This window comes from Centroberyx affinis, unplaced genomic scaffold, assembly GCF_046629955.1.
Source record: "Centroberyx affinis isolate AG114_WGS23_722 - 3 ecotype Tasmania unplaced genomic scaffold, CSIRO-AGI_Caff_v1 ptg004141l_1, whole genome shotgun sequence".
Taxonomy (NCBI): Eukaryota; Metazoa; Chordata; class Actinopteri; order Beryciformes; family Berycidae; genus Centroberyx; species Centroberyx affinis.
The window spans coordinates 93063-111720 of NW_027281910.1; the positions used below are offsets into that span (position 1 = coordinate 93063).

The 18658-nt window shown below is 41.8% G+C and overlaps 2 protein-coding genes across 3 annotated transcripts in view; one reads left to right on the forward strand and one right to left on the reverse strand.

Annotated features, from left to right (window-relative positions):
• psmd1 (proteasome 26S subunit, non-ATPase 1) overlaps window positions 1-18658 on the reverse strand; it is a 53519-nt gene that overhangs the window by 23487 nt on the left and 11374 nt on the right. The window lies entirely within an intron of this gene.
• On the forward strand, window positions 6675-15544 carry htr2b (5-hydroxytryptamine (serotonin) receptor 2B, G protein-coupled). Its single transcript, XM_071542637.1, is given in 9 exon segments — window positions 6675-7054; window positions 7726-8361; window positions 12423-12623; window positions 14462-14695; window positions 14698-14785; window positions 14821-15071; window positions 15074-15144; window positions 15147-15369; window positions 15372-15544. Coding segments are annotated over 8 exon segments (1374 nt in total). The 5' UTR covers window positions 6675-7054; window positions 7726-8099; the 3' UTR covers window positions 15416-15544.

Genomic DNA, 18658 nt, shown 5'->3' on the forward strand with positions numbered 1-18658 from the left:
AGCGCTTTTAAGGCCTAGAGCAAAGCGCCACATTGAGTGCAAGCCATTAACCGTAATCATTATAGTTATCTTGACCTGACAATGAAGGGGGATGCCTGTCTGGGCCATCTTTGAAGAGGCTGGGATTTGTATCAATGTAGTTGGTTGGTTCAATAACAATTAGTTCCACTTGGTGTAAAGGTTCGAGGGCTAAATATCATTATGGCATTTATATTAAGGATCTATAAACTCAATGTCTCACTCGCTGTACTTCAAAAAAGGCAGAGAATTTGCCATACAGCATGTGAAAGGGGTGAGAGTGAGAGACAGGGAGAGAAAGAGAGATATAGTGATAGAGAGAGATAGAACGAGAGAAAGAGATAGAGGGAGAGAGGTAAAGAGAGAGGTATATGGTCATGCCAATAAAGAGAGATAGAGAGATAGACAGAAAAACAGATAGAGAAATAGAGATAGAGAAATAGACAGAGAAAGAGAGAGATAGAGAAATAGAGATAAAGAGACAGAGAGATAGAGAAATAGAGAGATAGAGAGAGAGATAGAGAAATAGAGATAAAGAGACAGAGAGATAGAGAAATAGAGAGCGATAGAGAAATAAAGAATGAGATAGAGATGGAGAAATAAAGAGTGAGCGAGATAGAGATGGAGAGATAGAGAGCATGGGTATGAAATAAGGGGCTGTGATTTATGGCTCTGACATCTCTGCAAGTCTTAATGCATTTTCACCCGGGGGTGCTGCTGTGGAATAGGGAGAAGAGGAGAAAACCCTGAGCTTAACCATATTTGCTAGATTGAAATCTTTGGCCCGAGATATAATTGCAAAGCGCCGTTGTGTGATTTCTTTTCACCTCTGGTATAAATTGTTATTTCTCTGCTGACTGAAGTGAACATTGAGCCAAGACAATTACAATGTACAGTAGAGGAGGTCTGCATTTTTGTTTTATAAAGCGTTCTTGACAAAAAAAACACTAAATAAAAAAATGTCAACATTACTGGATTATAACAGTGAAGTAATCTGGACACTAAGGGACATGGAGACATTAGGGCTGAAAGATATTGACAAAAAATCTTATTGCAATTATTTGACAGAATATCGCAATTGCCATTTAAACTGCAATTCATATCATCACAGGTTTTTCTTGTCATACATTTTTTAGAACTTCAAAATTGTTAAGAGAAAAATGATTTTGTTAAAAAAAAAAAAAAACTGATGTCAGTGTGCAGGATTTACTGAGTTCGAGTATGATGAAAGGTTTTCACCAATATTGTACTTGACTCATGGATCAAAGATTACTCGGAGCTCTAAAACACCTTGTTCAGAAATCCATTTTGGACGCCCCTGTCTCTTAAGCAATTAATTGCAGCCCCTGCGATTTTGGAAGTTCATATTGCGATTTCAATTTTTTCTTTTGATTAATTGTTCAGCTCTAGTAGATACAGTATGAATGTAATGCCTTAACTGCATGTGACTGCACCACTTCAGCTTCAGGAACTGAATCCACACTCCACCAGACACAGAACTTACTCCATACATTTTCATCCAACCTAGTGGTATTATCTCATGGCATGTTATTCAATTATTCAATACTGATGTACTGCCTGAATGCACAGTAAGAGTGCTTTTTTTGTATATACTGTATGTATATTGATATGAGCTGCACTGTCCTCTACTGTCCTTATAGATTAAATGTTATCTTCTGTGTCCCGTGTCACTGTTATTTATTGCACATTTATTGCAATTGGCAAACAAGGTGATTCTCATGAAAAATAGTTTAGCCTGTTTAAGGAATCTAAATTATTAGGGATTGGAAACACCAGGTTTCCATGTAGTCCCTGAGAAAGATAATATCCCAGCAAGCTCATCCAATTCCGTATCAGCTACAGGCAAATGGTTTCCCATGCCAATGCCAGGCCTCCATCCCCACCACCGCATTTTCCTGGCTTCAGCGGGGCCGATCGTCTAACCATGAGAAATCTCTTCGCATGTTCCCGAACGACGACTCGAATACCTCTGACAAAGTCTACCAAGCCCGGGCAGCTGTGTCAAGAAAGTTTCTTTAAACAATTTACACAAGGTGATTATGGCCGTTCCCCCGTCCCTTCCTACCATGAAGCACGTCCCTGCTTCCACCATCTTCCTTTTTTCTGGGTGGGACAGAGAGAGGTGGGAATATACTGTTAACATAGACTGCATGATAAACCTGACCTCCAGCTACAAAACTGGAATAATATGTCTAAGGGCTGCCAAGGTAAGGACCGTGTCCAATTATTAGGCACTTGAGCACTGAACGGTTTCAAGTGAACTTAATGGGTCTGAATGAGAGGTCCTGAAGTGCGACCAAAACAAAAGAATCGAAGCTGAGTTGTTGCTTGCACTTCAGTCAGGATGAGACACTCTGCAATCAGTACATGTCACACACAGGCACCGCCTGGGTGACCAAGGCTAATGTAGAGTCCAGTCACGTTAAGTTCAGGTCACTTGATGAAAATACCAAGCACCCTGGTATCTTGATTTTAGCAAAAGCAAAAAGGTCCAGACAAGTTGTGACTCGAAAGCCGGATACAAGAGTGTGACAAGATATGAGGAAAATGTGGAGCGGGACAGAAAAAGTCCCTCCATTACTGCAATATATGCAGTATTACAATTGTTGGAAACTTATAACTGCATACAGCATTGTCTTGAATTAAGGAGTCCGACAGAGACATTTAATTTGAAACGACAGAAAAAAAACGAAAAAAAAAAACAGGCACGATGGGGCGAGGTAAGACGCCTTATACTGGGCATTTTATCTGACTGCTCGCTTGTGAAAGGCAGTGTTGATAAGACCAACATTGCCTGGGCCTGACTGATGAGCTGATTGTTGAGATTACTCAGCAGCTTCAAATTTCCCAGAAAGGTTTGGACTGCCTGAACTGGTCACTGGGAGTGAATCAGTCAGGTTGTAATCGCAAGTCATCCAAAAAAAATAAAAAAAAATAACAGGAGATAAACCAATCCACCAATAAAAGACTCCTAAACCCGGTCCAGACACCAGATTCGTAGTCAGCAGCACAAATCTCTCTTCATGGTTCGCTTTGCCATAAACTCACAAAAATGTCATGTTGCACCAACTCTCCCAGAAACAAGACGCTTCACTGCTAAACAAGAGGCCGCCTTCGCTCCTTACATAAAAATAAAAGCTCATTGATCTGATGGAGCAACGAGTACAGGAGAAAGATGAATCATCTAGCTGTGCTTGGGCCGCACCTTTTACTCCAACAGGTTTTAGTTTGTTTATTTGCTCAGTGATAAAACACGGAAATGAAGTGATTAAACCGTGATAAAAACAAAGAAAAAATTTAAAATGTGTGCAGGAGGAATTGGGAAAAAAAGGGCATGTGTCACCTCAAAAACATAGGAACACATTTTTTTTTTTTTTTAAAGCAAGCAAGCACACAAAGACAACTGAACTGGGTAACGGCAACAACATAACAAAACACAGCAGGGAAGGAAAAAGTTTAGCAACAACAAAGTGCCTAAATGAAGAGTGAGAGGTATGTTAATACTGCCTCAACAGTACATGAAAGTCTATCAGATGTACTAGATATGTTGATGAGTCCCATTGTCTCCATTTAATACCCAATTAATACCATTGCCAAACTACCCACAATGTAAACACGCAGGAGGAAAATGAAGGGATTTAGGTTTAACCCTTCATCTGAGTGGAACCGATAGATGTAATCAGATGTTAAATTAAGCTCCTTGGGGGTCTCTGACAAACTCTGTTTTAGCCTCAATAAAGCCCAGAAAGTTTTGTACAAATAACTCAGTAAGCCTCGCGGGGTCTCGCGTTCAGTGTTTTGCGTTAATGCAGCGGCATGTTCCCGAAGTCTAATCTCCACTGGCCCGTTTGGATTTAGCAGCTCAGCTCAACTACCACACGAGGATTTTACTTTATCACAAATGGCAATCAGTGTGAGATCGGGATCACCTTTCAATTTCACCTACAGGGATAGAAGATGCTATTCTGGTAGTCGGATGATGCCGACCAATCCATTCTTGGATAAAGACCAAATGGTGAAGGTTGAGGTTGCCGGTTGTCAAGTCTCACGTTCAGTAATAGATCTGCCTCTGCAGCAAAAACAAACGTATCATCTATCCATAGGGCTGAAAAAAATATGAACCAGGCCATGAAAAATTGAAGGGCTTTGGTAACAGCTAGACATTGAGACCTAATTCATGATAAGTGTTATAATCAATTGGGCACTATGCTTGCTTGAGGCACAACTTGGGAAAAACTTTGCTGTTACTTATCCATATAGTTTAATCTAAAGCCTTTTCAACCTGAAAAGTAAAAGATAGGCTAATTACCTTCAGCCACCTGCAAGGTGCAAGAACTCAGATGGAAAGAAGAAAGAAATCAATATCCAGCATTTGCTTCGTCTGAAAAGGCAGTGAAGCAATATACAATAAAGCCTGCAATTCAAGCCAAAATTTAAAACCCTCTGAATGTGTGACAGACTTAAGACCCTGAGAAATGAAGCAAACACCTGAAATACTTTTGAAAATTGATCTTAGGTGCTTCCTTAGAAATAAAGCAATGAAAGAGACATTGGGAGGTGATGTAAAAAAATTATAGATTCAAGAACTGAAAAGTTGATGGCAGAAATCAACTTCAAACGTCAACAAGTTCCCATTTGGAAAAGGATACTGATCTCTTCCACAAGGCCCTTGAGCGAGACACTGAATCCTTAAGCTGTGGAGACGTGCTGCCTCTGACCTTTGACCCCAGTGAAATTCATCTACTTGCTACAATCCCATGCACATGTGTCAAAGAGAGATATGCAAAGTAAAAATTCCTTACAGTAATACTTTGTAGTTTGCTGATCAGGTGTGCTAAATAATACATTTCCTCAAAAATCTCAACAATGCACCAAGCTGAAACACATGGGTTTGTTTGGGAAATGTCTGTCTGTATCATTCCTCACATTTATCATGGCTAGACAGTGATGGATGTCAACAAAGCTGCTACTGTGTTTTGTTCTATCCTGCCCGTTTGTCTCCAGGTCCAAGGCAATGCCCTGGGAAGCAACACACACACAGAAAGGTAAGTGGAAGAAGCAGGAGTACAGCAAAGCTAAACAAATTATACATGCATTTCGCCACCTGAAAACGTGACTGAGGCAGTTATTGACGTACTAGCACTGCAACAGAGCAGATTTGATTAGCTTGCTTCCTGTCCATTACACCCAGACGCCCAAATGCGCCATGAAGAGTACCTGGACAATGTTGTATCAAACAAGCAGAGAAGCTGTGTGGCTTCATTTGTTAACAAACCATAAACGTTAAAGTCAATTAAAACCAAGAGGAACCGGGTGCTGGGGAAACAAGAGAAAAAAAATTCAAGACAAATAATTAAAAAAAAAAAAAAAATGCTCGTTATTACAGCTGTAGGGCATTGGACGAAATGTGCAGACCCTGACAAATAAGGCTGGATTCTGAGTCAGCAAGGTCTTTGAATAATATTGTTCAAGTAATGGATTTAAGTGGCATGCGTTTGAGTGGTTCGGTGATGTAGACAGAGTGCTAGCAGCGCGCCCACAGCAGTTCCTTACATCACACGATCAAGAACTTCCAAGTATTTCACAGAGAAATAAGGCAAGGAGAGACAGTGGGGGTGGGATGGGTGACCTCCGACCTTTCCTGTAATGAAAAGGCAATCACTCTGAGTCAGCTCGAAGTTTTGTCCTGAACACCAGCTGTCACAAATTAGAACTGTGCCGAGCGCTTCGTCGGTCAGACATTAGACAGACAAGACCACTCCGAGACTAAAGACACTAAACTTAACTTCCTTGACAAAGGCTGCAGAGGAGAGCCTATATATATTAAAAAAAAACAAAAAAAACATACGCTCTCTTATGTAGGTACTGGCACCTGAGGTGGATTAGGGAGCACGTTTCAGCTAAAACATTCGGTGTGTGGACTGTTCTTTACAGAGAGATGTCAGAGCACACAGGTCCAGACAGGGCGGTTATTGGCTATAATTCTCACGTTTTCCTTGTGAAGAGAAGAATCAATCATCATCTGGGCACTGAACACTCCAGGAACAGCATATGTCAACTTTGTTTTATGCCTTGCATCTGCTTTTAAAAAAGGAATACTATGAGTGCACAGTGGAAAGACCATACAAATTATGACTGTTGTTAAGTCTGGACTGCAAAAGAATAAACACAAAAAAATGGTCTCTGATTTCGAACATAACCATCATCTAGAAAATTAGATTGGATTTGAATGTCTTGCTCAGCCTGAGAATGTGAGCTTATGAAATGAAAGACGAAATGAAAAGGCTATGTAAATGAGACACAAGGACATTTTTCGAGCACCTTACCACACAGAAGGCTTCACCCCCCCACCCACCCATTTCCAACCCCCCAACCACCTCTTGCTTCAACTGGAGGAGAGAACAGAAAGTGACAAATATAAACAGTCGGACGGCTGTGTTGAAGGAAATTACCTCCCAGAACCACTGGCATGTCGCCAGCTCAAAGACATTCATCTGTTTTGTCCTGAGCCTGACTCATGGGCAAGACAGGGAGGGAGGGAGGGGAGAGCGAGAGAGCGAGCGAGACGGGAGAGAGCGCAAGCTGATCAGAGGCTGTGAGCGAGAGGCAGGGAGCGGGAATGTGAGAGAGGGAGAGAAGAGACGGAACATCTGAAAGTTTTAAACCTGTGATCGCGGTAGGTGATGCGAATCCAGACTGGGGGTTCTTCCAGCGTGGGGGAGCGGAACAAATTTCACACCATGGACTACATCAGGGTCGGACAGATTTAAGTTTTGCCTCTAAGGGAGGGCATTCTGTGACATGTTCTTATTTGGGGAGGGTGTAAATATAAAAACGTGGCATGGGACATGAAAAAAAGGCAACGCTCTCAGAGGTGTGCGAGGAGTGAAGCACGCTGGGCGAAGAGCAGCACTGTTCGCCCTGCGCACAATTTTGCTTTAATTTTTGTGAAAGTGAGGATGTAGCGGCTCTGTTGAACCGTAAAAGAGCAAATAGATGTCACCTTAAGGAGCAGGTAAGAAACTTCTACAAAGCCACACTAAAATGTGGAAATCAAATACAGAATTGGTAAAATGTTAACCACTTTGATGTTTTTGATTGATTAGGTATATTTATTTAATTTTGTGTCATCCATCCCACATGCACAAGTGTATACATTTTTGTAGACTTTGTTTATATTAAAGGAATGACCTTCGGCTTTATCCAAGTACCTCTTGGTATTTAGATTTATTTGTAGAATACTTTTTATGACATTTTGGATACATTGGAAGAATTCTGTCAATTCTGTCACAATTTAAAATGTGCGAATGGAAACATTTAACCCCAAAGGTTATGAATTTGAGTATAAAAAAAAAAGGAATTTTCCTGAATGCTGTTTGTATTAGAAGACATGGTATAAAAGACTGTTCAAAGAATTCCATGTCCTCTACAAAGTATTTTCAAAAGTGTATTTTCCAAAATGTATAACAATACAGCAGAGCAATACAGCAAATAAAACATGCAAGCCGTTACACCTAATATCCACTTCCCTGGTTTGTTTCTTGGCCATGGTCTGGAACCAATAATAATGACCATACAGGAACATCCCTCTTCATTTGTTACCATAAATGTCTCTCATCATTAGGACACCACACTCAGACAAATTAAAGCAAAGGGGATAACACGGCATCACTGTTTCCTTAACAGACCTTTTGTTGTTTGGAGTGGATGCACAGGATGACAAGTCTATCGCCTGCCTGTGCTGCTAGCCTGTGAAAGTGACGACTCCTGAAACGCAGAACATCTCGCTGTGGAAGTACTAACTGTTTGGATTATTCCCTGCTTTTGAGGCAGACCCATTTGTCCTGGTATCGTGTTTTTTTTTTAAGCAGTGGATCTTTTACTGATCTCGAGGCGACCCTTTTGGCTTGTACACTACAGCAGGGATGCGGCACCCTGTGCGCTGACCCTGAGCCGTGCCCCGGCCCGTGGGACCCAGTGACCATGCTGACCGAGCCTCCAGAGCCAGCCAGAGCAGAGCCCCGACCCACGCCAAGGCCAGCCGTAACCTCCGCAGCAGCATGTCTCAGCCAGTGGCGGCTCCGCTGGTGCCCAACGGCTCACGGCCAGGGGAGGGGTCCGGGATTCAGCTGCAGTGGGCCGCCCTGCTCATCGTCATGGTCATCATCCCCACCATCGGAGGCAACATCCTGGTCATCCTTGCCGTGTCCCTGGAGAGGAAACTGCAGAATGCCACCAACTACTTCCTGATGTCGCTGGCGGTGGCTGATCTGCTGGTGGGACTCCTGGTGATGCCCATCGCCCTAATCACTGTTCTCTACAGTAAGTTGACGTACAGGACGGACCTCGTCTTGGAGCACCTAACCCTCTGTCGCCCATTGAGACAAACCTGCCCAATACAACAGCAATAGCATAAACTAGATTCTACTGGTGGGGAGGAAAGGGGTCATCGCTCAATGCCCAGATCACTTCCCAGCCATCATTCTAATAAATGTGTCAAAACATGATTACAGAGTGATGAATGTTGCCCTTGTGTGTGCAATCAATTAGGTCTGAATTGCACTTCATCACCTTTTTCCCCCCAGTCGACCTAACAGTTTAGAACAGCTTTCAGCTGAGCATGCCATTTCCAGTAAATGTTCCTGACAAATCTCATTGCTTTTGAGGGAAAATGCAGCTGATGAAAATTTTACTTTGAACAGCCCCTTCATTTCATAGCAAAACTGTATTTAACCTTTGTATGTCTGGCTGATCCACAAAGAAAAAATAGGCTCAGAGATTTATGGGTAGCGGAGGAGTTTAAAATAGGACATGAGGAAAACTGGATACAATCTCGACCATCTGTAAACAAATTATACTAGATGAAATATAACAAGAGATAGTGGACAATAAACATGCTACTTCCTCTGGCAGTGCTATTGTAGCAGTGGCACAGCTAGGCCTCAGCTACTGGTCTTGGCGATCCTGACCCACTCTCTCTGGTCTTTTTGGAAACAACATAAAAGCCCCAAACCTTAGCTGCTCCACTCATCCACTTTAGACACAGGAATGGGGAAAAGAAAAAAGAAGCAAGCTAAAAAGATTTGCATTTGATTCCTGACAGTGCAGCGTAAATACAGCTGTGTAAGAGCAGCAATAGACATCAGTCTCAATGTTCTGAGGCAACTATAAAATGAAGCACCTTTGATACAGAGCTACGGCCTAGCTATTATTTCTCATTAATTCTATTAGTGGTGGCGGTGGTGGTGGTGGGGGGGGGGGATTTAGACGAAATGGCCCTATGACACAGTCCACTCCACCCCTCTGTGCGTGTCAGGAGTATGATCTCAAGTCTTGCTTTTGACAAAACAACCACTTTCTTTGCATAAGAACCATATGTGCCACTCTAAAAGGCATGCACAAGGCAAACTTGGGCTGCTCCACTTGATCGCATCTTAATGCACTCCATCAGAGCAAAGGGTAGGGACTGGAGAGAGGATAAACAAGTCAAGACCATGCCGACATGTTCATCTGGTCGCACATCTATCCCCGTGTCTGTCTAAATGCTGTCCAGATTCAGAACAAAGCATTGCTGTCAAATTGTTTCCAATGGCCACAGCTGACAGGGCTAAACAACATCATCATGTGAATTCCTTTACCCTAGATATGAGGTAAGGTGAAAGGTCACGTGCGAATATGCGCAAATTAATTCAATGTTTGACCAATGTACAACAGTGTGATTGCAAAAAAAAGCACTGTTTAAAACACTACATATCCATTTGGGGGTGAGAGGTGGAATATCGAAGATCATTGATCAATATCTCAAATATTTGAAAGTGATTATACTTTCTTAAATGTAACTATCTGGTAAACAAAAGGTCTTAAGATGGCCAGTAACATCAATAGCATTTAATAGTGAGTTTTCTTGACAAGTTTTCAAATTATGAATCCCTCATCTTGGAACTGAGCTCTTCAAATCCCCAATACTGTTTAGACCAGTGCAGCTGCCTTAACCCCCTCCTATGTAGGAGACAGAGCTCAGAGCAGCGAGGTGAGGAGGGAAAGGTCTTGGCGACATAAACACACACATGTACAGTGTTTAATACTTCACACTCAAGTCAACACACAAGGTCTGTTGAAAGCTGGTGCAGAGCACAGCAGAGTTAACAACAATGTGTGCAGCTAAACGGCCAGAGGGAGGATCAGTAGCTCCACTCGAGACTTAACTGGAGGACAAGACACTGCACAGGTTGTACAGTGGCAATATCACCATTGGCTGTATATCACTGCTCTAAAGAGTTAGCAAAAACCTCTCTAATCCCCAATAAAACAACAACTACTACATCAGGCAGGCAAGCTAATTGCAAGGCTGTAAAGCATTCAATATTCATGAAGAAGAGTTGAGCTCGATCCTGTTTAGACAACGCTTCAAAGGAAACCTCACACAGAAAGCAGGCTGCAAGACTGACTACAATTACATCTGTCAGAAGTATGAACAGCTCAGATTGCCTTCCACATCTGCTGGGCAGATGAATTCACGCTTACAGGCAACACCTTGAAAAATTAAATGGCCCCACTGTTTAAAAGGTGATCTGTGTGGACAGACTACATGTAAACCTTAACTATAGCACTGAAATGGGTAATAAAGAACCATTAAGCAGAGTTATTTCAAAGGACTTGGGCACAGTGTTGTTCTCCAAAATGCCATATTTGCAAAGCAAATAGTATTTATACTGTGGACGGAATGAAAATGTAGTTTTTCAACAAGGCACATAACCTGGCAGTGAGGTATACATTTTCTCCACCAACTATTCTCTAAGGAGAGTGGGGGTGGCAGTGTTCATTGTGATTACTGTACCAAATGCTAATATGAAAATAGTTTGGGTGATTGTACAGGAGTGCAACTGCAGCGATCTTATTTCCTTATTAGCTTTTATCATAGTTTTGTTATGCTGTTTATTATGTCACACATTTGTTATTGCTGTGCCTTTCTATATCCATCTACCTATACCAGGTGTAAGCAGGTGTACATAAAACATTTGTACTGATTCTTTGCTAATGAACTGAGCCCATCCATTTTAAAAGAAGCTCACATTTTAATAAGAGCCAAGCTTAGCACAGTGTTCCTCCACTTCAAACCTAAGAAAAATAATTTTGACTTTTATCCACCTAATCTTGTGCTCGTGAACTCTCACCACAGCAATTACAGTTCCATTTCCATGGATGGAAACTTAAAGTAGATTTGCAGGATGTCAGGGCATGCCCCAAAAACATAGTGAAGCAATTACTTGAACAACTGACAAGTAACTAACGAAATCACAAAAACTGAAATACAGTAACAGAGGGGATGAGCGTCATCCATAAACAATAATCCATAAATATCATGGGAAAATAAAACGATAGTAGGAATTCCCATGTAAGGCATATTCTTGATCACAGTGTCACCCTTGTGTAATCAGAGACTCTGACATCTACAGCCCTGGGTGGAACATTTATAAGCTGGTATTTGGTAGAACAACAACATTTTCTAAAGCAAGCAATAACAATAATTACTGTAATAGTAATAACATTGAAAGCAAAGCAGTTAATGAGACAGCCTTTTCAACTATTTCTGTCCAAACCAGGACTCTTCTTAGAAACAGTGACTTCATTCTATGTACAAGAACAGCATTCCTGTTTTTGTTGTGATTTGTATGCTCCTTTTGCAAAACGAAATAAAATATGTGATATATGTGAAGTAGACAGATAGTATGGCAATTAGAAAGGGCCCACACAAAATTGCTCACTCAAAGAAGGCTAGCTATCACACTTTCTTAATTCCCCTGAAAATATGTGTGTAAAAAAAAATCTGATGAGAAAAGTGTTCTTGCAGAGCTTATAACATGTAAGCTACACTGAAAAGGCAAAAATTGGAGGGTGGCTTAACAAAAGAAAATTATGTAAAAGAATATTTCCAACAATGGTCTTTTGCAATGTTAATGGGTAACGGGACAAAAGCCAGACCAATTACTTGCCAATTTCATGCCTGGAACCGAAAATAAACACTTCTGTTGAGCACAGTCTCCAGCACATCTACATAAAGAGCTTTTAGCTCCATAAACAGTCATCAGAGAACCCCCCTTTTTCCAGTACATTCATTCCTCTCTGAGATAAACAAACACCAATCTTTACATGAGTGCTACTTCTAATCCCTGGCCATCGTGGCACGTCTCCCATAACTGGTAGTGTGCAAGACAAAAGTCTTTTTGGAATTAAATACCAAACAAGTGCATTAAAGAAATTACTAATGGAAGTTCCATCACGAGAGATAAGTGATCTAAGAAAGCCGCTTACAATGTTGCCCTGTAATGGTGGGACTGTTATCCTGTCTTACTGGAGTAATTTCCTTCTCATCTTCTCTTTAGATTCTGGGTGGCCTCTTCCGGAGTTCCTCTGCCCTATTTGGCTCTTCCTGGATGTGCTGTTCTCCACTGCATCCATCATGCACCTGTGCGCCATTTCACTGGACCGCTACATTGCCATCAAGAAGCCCATCCAACACAGCCAGTACAAATCCAGGGCCAAAGCCATGGTCAAGATAGCACTGGTGTGGCTCATATCAATTTGTAAGCATATCAATACAGATTTTCTATATTAACTCTTACTAACTCGCAACTTCTTTGCACTGGTCATCCATGGCCTTCAAGTTCATAATTGCAAGTTCGATAAGGTTTGTTTCTATCAGGAACAGGTGGCTTGATTTCTTGACATAAGATCCATGGCAGACCTGGTTTATAGACCTCAAAATACAAGCCGGATGCAATAAAAGCAGATACTATATAAACAGCTACAGTGGATGGGGGTGGAGGGGGGCTATGACCGGTCTAGTACCACGCTACACTCATCACAGAGATGTTACTAAAGATGTCCTGAGGGACGACCTGGTTAATGTTCCTGAGAGACTAGACTCCAGTACAGGAAACTCACTGTTTGCCCACAGGCCACTGTGGCTGGCGCATCCCATAATTCACCCTCTAGTTGCAGTTTTGATGGCTAACTAAATAGGTAAAAAAGAGCACCACCTCCAAATAATGGTTAGTTACCTACCAAAGCAGCTGATGGAGCAGAGAAACATACCAGCCACAGCCACAATTTACCAACAACTGGAAGATCAAACTAGTTCAAAAAGCAACAGAACATATTGGGCAGATTCAAGGAATGGGGGAAAGGATTTATCCTAGTAGAAAGCTGGTGCAGACCAAACAACCTGCAGTTTAAAAAAAAGCCTTGAAGCACTGTATAAAGTTCCACAACAATGTTATGGATAATAGCCTTGTTTTACTAAAGGCCTTCCAGAGAAAACTGCAAAAGAATACTAATCAAAACAAAGATTCAAACTAACACCATCTGAGTCTTCACAATGAGGCGCTGCCAGTAGAGATGATCCAAACTGGACTGAGAAGCCAAGAGTTTGCACAGATAATGGAATGGGGTTACTAGGTGAAAGGGGGGTTTACTGTTTTAAGGATGGTCTTGGCCTGGTCTCTTGTCTATATACAAGATCAACTTGCTAGACCACTGGAATCTTCATCAGAATGTAAAGCATTCAGAGGAGGGTGGGTCTTCTGCTAGTTTGTCTTACTGATGAGGGAATCGTACAGTGGTAGCTGCTGTAAGAATCACCTTTCCTGCATTTACCCTGCATAGCCCTTGTATTAGCACCGAGGTTCACCGTTAGAGATCTGCAAAGCATTTTAGCTTTCCAGTAGGAAATGAAATTAAAGAGGCCCTTGAGCTCATCAACTTAATCAGCCCAGAGTGAGTGGTTTTCTGGCCACCACTTTCACACAGTAGTGTGAAATTTTGGCAGAATTTATCCTGGAATTATTGGTAGCTGCATCGCGCTCAGACCTCTCAGAAAAGCAGAGCCTCAGTTTGGGGCTTGTTTGGTCTGGTTTCATTTGAGCTTCATTCCCTGAGCAAAACCAGAAGATCGGATGAATGGAGGGAGCAGCACTTAAACACTGCTGACAGCAGAAGAGCTGTTACCGCGACTGCATGCTGTTGTTCACTTTAAGAGGGATCATGGTGGGCCATGGATGATTACTTTACTTGATTTTTAAAACAAAAGGAAATCCTGCAATCAGACTTTCCATTTTATTCCAGACACTATCCCTTTGCATTGCAGCCTTATGTCAAAAATAAAGCTTGAATCTTTGAAGCTTTATCCAATTTCAACTACAAATGGTAACTATAAAACAAAAAAGTAAATGTAGGAATCTAATTTCCAATGATGGAAAACAAAACACAATAGCAGTGTAACAGACTAACTGGGAAAACTAGGTATTCAGAAAATCCAAAGCCAAAGGCAGGAGTGAAATACCTGAAGCCAGCCCAAGTTTGTCAGTTTATCAAAAAACTTGATATTTGCCAATACTAATGAGACTGTTCTTGTCATTTACAGGTATAGCGATCCCGATTCCCATTAAGGGTCTGAGGAACTCCCATCTTCCCAACAACATCACCTTCAACAGCAACCACACCTGTCTGCTGAAAACAGACAGCTTTCGGGAGTTTATCATGTTTGGCTCCTTGGCAGCATTCTTCATCCCTTTGACCATCATGATGGTCATCTACCTGCTCACCATTCAGGTGTTGCGCAAAAAGGTTTATCTGCTCAGGTCGAGGGTGACTCAACGCTTTCCTGCCCAACAGTCTCCACAGTCTTTCAAAGGGAGCAGACTGTGGACACACCACCAGCTGAGAAACTGACTATGCTGGACGGCAGATTTCCCAGACGCAGGGAAATCCAAATGCAGCCACAACGAACCCTATTACAGGAGATGACATGCCCTTTCGCAGGATGTCAACCATGGGCAAGAAGTCCATGCAAAACCTCAGCAACGAGCAGCGCGCCTCGAAGGTGCTAGGCATAGTCTTCCTCCTGTTTGTAGTCATGTGGTGCCCCTTCTTCATCACCAATATCACCTCTGTGCTATGTGTGAGCTGCGACGTCAACGTGATCGCCCGCCTAATGGAGATCTTTGTTTGGGTCGGTTACGTGTCATCGGGTATCAACCATTGGTCTACACCCTATTCAACAAGACTTTCCGGGAGGCGTTCACGCGTTACATCACCTGTAATTACAACAGCACTGCTAGTCACGGGCCAGGAAGGCACCCAAGGGCGTCAAACGGAGGACGGGGCCTGACACGGATTTCTTCCGCTCCTCCATGGCGGAGAACTCTAAACTGTTCATGAAGCGGGGGATGAAGAACGGCATTGGAGCGGTGAGCTACCAAAGCCCACTGAGGTGCCGGCAAGCGCCCACGCAGTCCTCCGGCGGTGTCGTGTTAGACACACTGCTCCTGACTGAAATGAAGACTGTAAGCAGGAGGAGCACGTCAGTTACGTGTAGAGCTGACAGAAAAAAAAACTTAACCCAGTTAAAGGGAGAGCTTGAAATAGATCAGAGTTATGGTGTAAACTTAACATCTCTTTTAAGGCAGGCCACATATACATTGTGAATTCTCACAGACACCAAGAATCAGTTATGTTCATAGTTTACCTAGAGACAGTTTACTCTGAGGGGGAAAGCAAAAGGAACTGCAAAGACCAGATGTGAGTTTTCAAATGGCAAGACATATAACTGTGAAGCAAACTGTAACAACACAAACTAAAAAAAGGAACACAGAAGGATACCCTCAATGAGAGGTCAAAGCTGACAAAGCTCAGGTTGGATTGTCCTTAAGGAGGCGACCAGACAGAAATGTAAAGAATGAAGACATATGATCATCTGGAAACTTTTTGTGGATACAAATATTCCTACGCTAATCCTGTCACCTTGGGCTATTTGAATCTGCTACAGACTACTTCAGATTACATGCTTACATTTTGTTAAGAGGAATTCCTCTACCTTTTAAATCTCTTCCGCGACACACACAATGCATTGCACTCTTAAAATGATACCCATTGTAACTGCAAAACCTTTGGGAAGTGCTTTTTGTATGTGTATTATTGCTTGAAGTTTTGAAATGTCAATGGTCTGGTTTTACAAAAATACTACAGTATTCAGTTGAAATACTGTATGTAATGCAAGAAAGACAAAATCCGGAGCAAATGGAAAGCTGAATGTGTTCAATAAAATGTACACAGATTTTCTGTGTTGCTGAACTTTGGGCTTGGCTGAAAGGAAACTGCACTTAATATGGTTATTTTTATGCTTCCTTGAACACAGGCTCCACAAAATACTTGACATGTCTTTTTCTATATCATTTGGAGCCATTTTCTTTTAATGTTCTTGTCTACCTTGTTCTGCTGCTTCAATTTCAACAGTGAGTTATAATGTCTCTTTGATGAACTAGTAATGACTACGGCAAAACTAACAGAACAGCCAAAATAAACACACTGTAAACCAGACAGACAGTCTCAGAAGATTAATCAATAAACAACTCAAAAGTGACTCAACACAAGAGAACAAGAAAATGCCATTATCAGCTTAATTAGTGGTCATTAAAAAGTTCTATCAAAACAAAGCTTGGCCTATAGATATAAATGAGCTAGCAGGGAAGTTGCGGTGTACAGTGAACTCACCAGCAAGGCTTCCAGTCTATTTATGTTGATGATTATGATAGCACTATATTATCAATTTGCATTTTGCAGTGTTGACAGCAGAAAGACAAATATGTAAAAGCTGAAATGGCCGTGGTTCACCACGGATATGAAAAATGTGGGATTTGGATGGGGATCCACGAACTGGATATGAGTGCTAGAGTAGCATTTTCCCTGGTTTATTTTTTGCTTAGCCTCACCTCCTCATGTACATCTACTACAAAAAAAAAGCTTTCTACAGTAACAACTATTTTTACACAACTCATTGTTAATGAACAGAAACTTTGTTGATTTAGTAGGAATAGCAAAGACATTAGAACTCTGGCCCACTAAAGAGACAGTTGTCTTTCCGAGTGCAGGTTTGTGTGTGAGTGAGTGTGTGAGAGAGAGAGGGGTGGGGGTGGGGGGTGTCCACAGAGCCATTAGGGTGGGAAGTGGGAGAAGAGGAGCCTAGCTGAATTGTTGCCGTTCAGAAGGCTTTCTAAACATAGGAAGGATTTACACAAGGTTTATCTAGCGACCAATTGATCACGCAGAATATCACATAGCCTTTTTTGGGCTTAAAATGGACACCCTGGTGTTCTTGAACTTGGCCAGACACTCTTGTTGAACGCTGCTCTGCTGCCTGATGGGTAAATTCACGTCTGCGTATGAGTGATGAGCCCCCATAAACAGCAACAGAATAAAAATGTGTGAGTGAGAATGACAAGGAAGACCAGCTTCCATTGACAGAGGAATATCTTTCAGTCACTGTGAAATCTAGACAAAAAGTTCATCTAAATTCTGCTGTCATGCCAACAGAGAAAGTGTTAATGTCACCAATGATGTATATATGTCTATTGGGCTCAAAACTGAACATAAGACAGATCCAGGGGTGTGATCAGGACACCAAAAGCAGGTAGAGAATAGAGTGAGACAAACAGAAAGTCTTCAGTTTTAAAATAAAAAGGAATGGGAATGCTATGGCTCCAGAAACAAGCAGTACTGTGTCCACATTGTGGATAGGTGCATTAGGTGCGTATCACTAAATTTGTAGGGGGCTTTCTCCTTCAGTATGGATGAAGCGTTGCTATTGCTTCCAAGTCATCTATTGCATAGGAAGCAGAACAAAGCACAATGTTTCCGTGCAAGGCCACCATCTTTGTGCCATGTTAAAAAATGCACATCCCTGGAGATCACATACAATACTGTACTTCAGGGGCGTACATTCACTGAGGGGGAAGCAATTTTACAGGTATCATATATCCCTCCCTGGCAATTGCACATAATTATTCAACATAACTACCAAATAAACACTAGACAAATCAAAACAAAGGTGGATCAAAGGGTGTTATGCGTGGTTTTCAAGCTTTTTCTCAGACTTGACAAAGATCTTTTTTAGAAACTGAGGAAAAATGCCCAATAACACCATTTTCTACACTGCAAATAATAGTCCTTATTTTCTTTAGAGTCATGCTGAAATTTAACCCTTAACATCTTTGCAATTGGTTGGCTGAGCCTTTCCCATCATCTTCAAGACAGGATAAAAATCTAGAAAATGTTACTGCACCCAATATTCTGTCCAAATAAATAACCACACAAACTATAGCAGGTGTGAAACCCCAGGAAATTCACAAGTATTTGCTCACTACAGTTAAAGGCCCAAACACATAGGTACACTTAACTGAGAAACAGAAGGTGGAAAGTGGGCCTTTTATTGGAGTGTGCAAATCACTCTTTAGCAACAAGTCAAGGTGAAACTATAACCTGTGCTGTAGTGAAGGCTTACAAAAACCCTATGCTTGAAAAGGGAACATGAAATGTGTAGAAGGCACAAAGGGAGTGGTGGGGGCACCACTGATCATCATGGTTGAGAGAGACAAGCCTATCTATAAATGTGAGACTCACGAGCTGACATCTATCACAGTGTTTGCTTTCGATGCTTTAGCAGAAGCATGGAGGGTGGATGGGGTCTAGGCTGCAGCAGCTGCCAATAAACCCCCTCAAGGACCTGCTTCAAACTCACATTCGGGAAAGAAATCTTGTGCTATGGGTGGAATGTAGTCTGTGT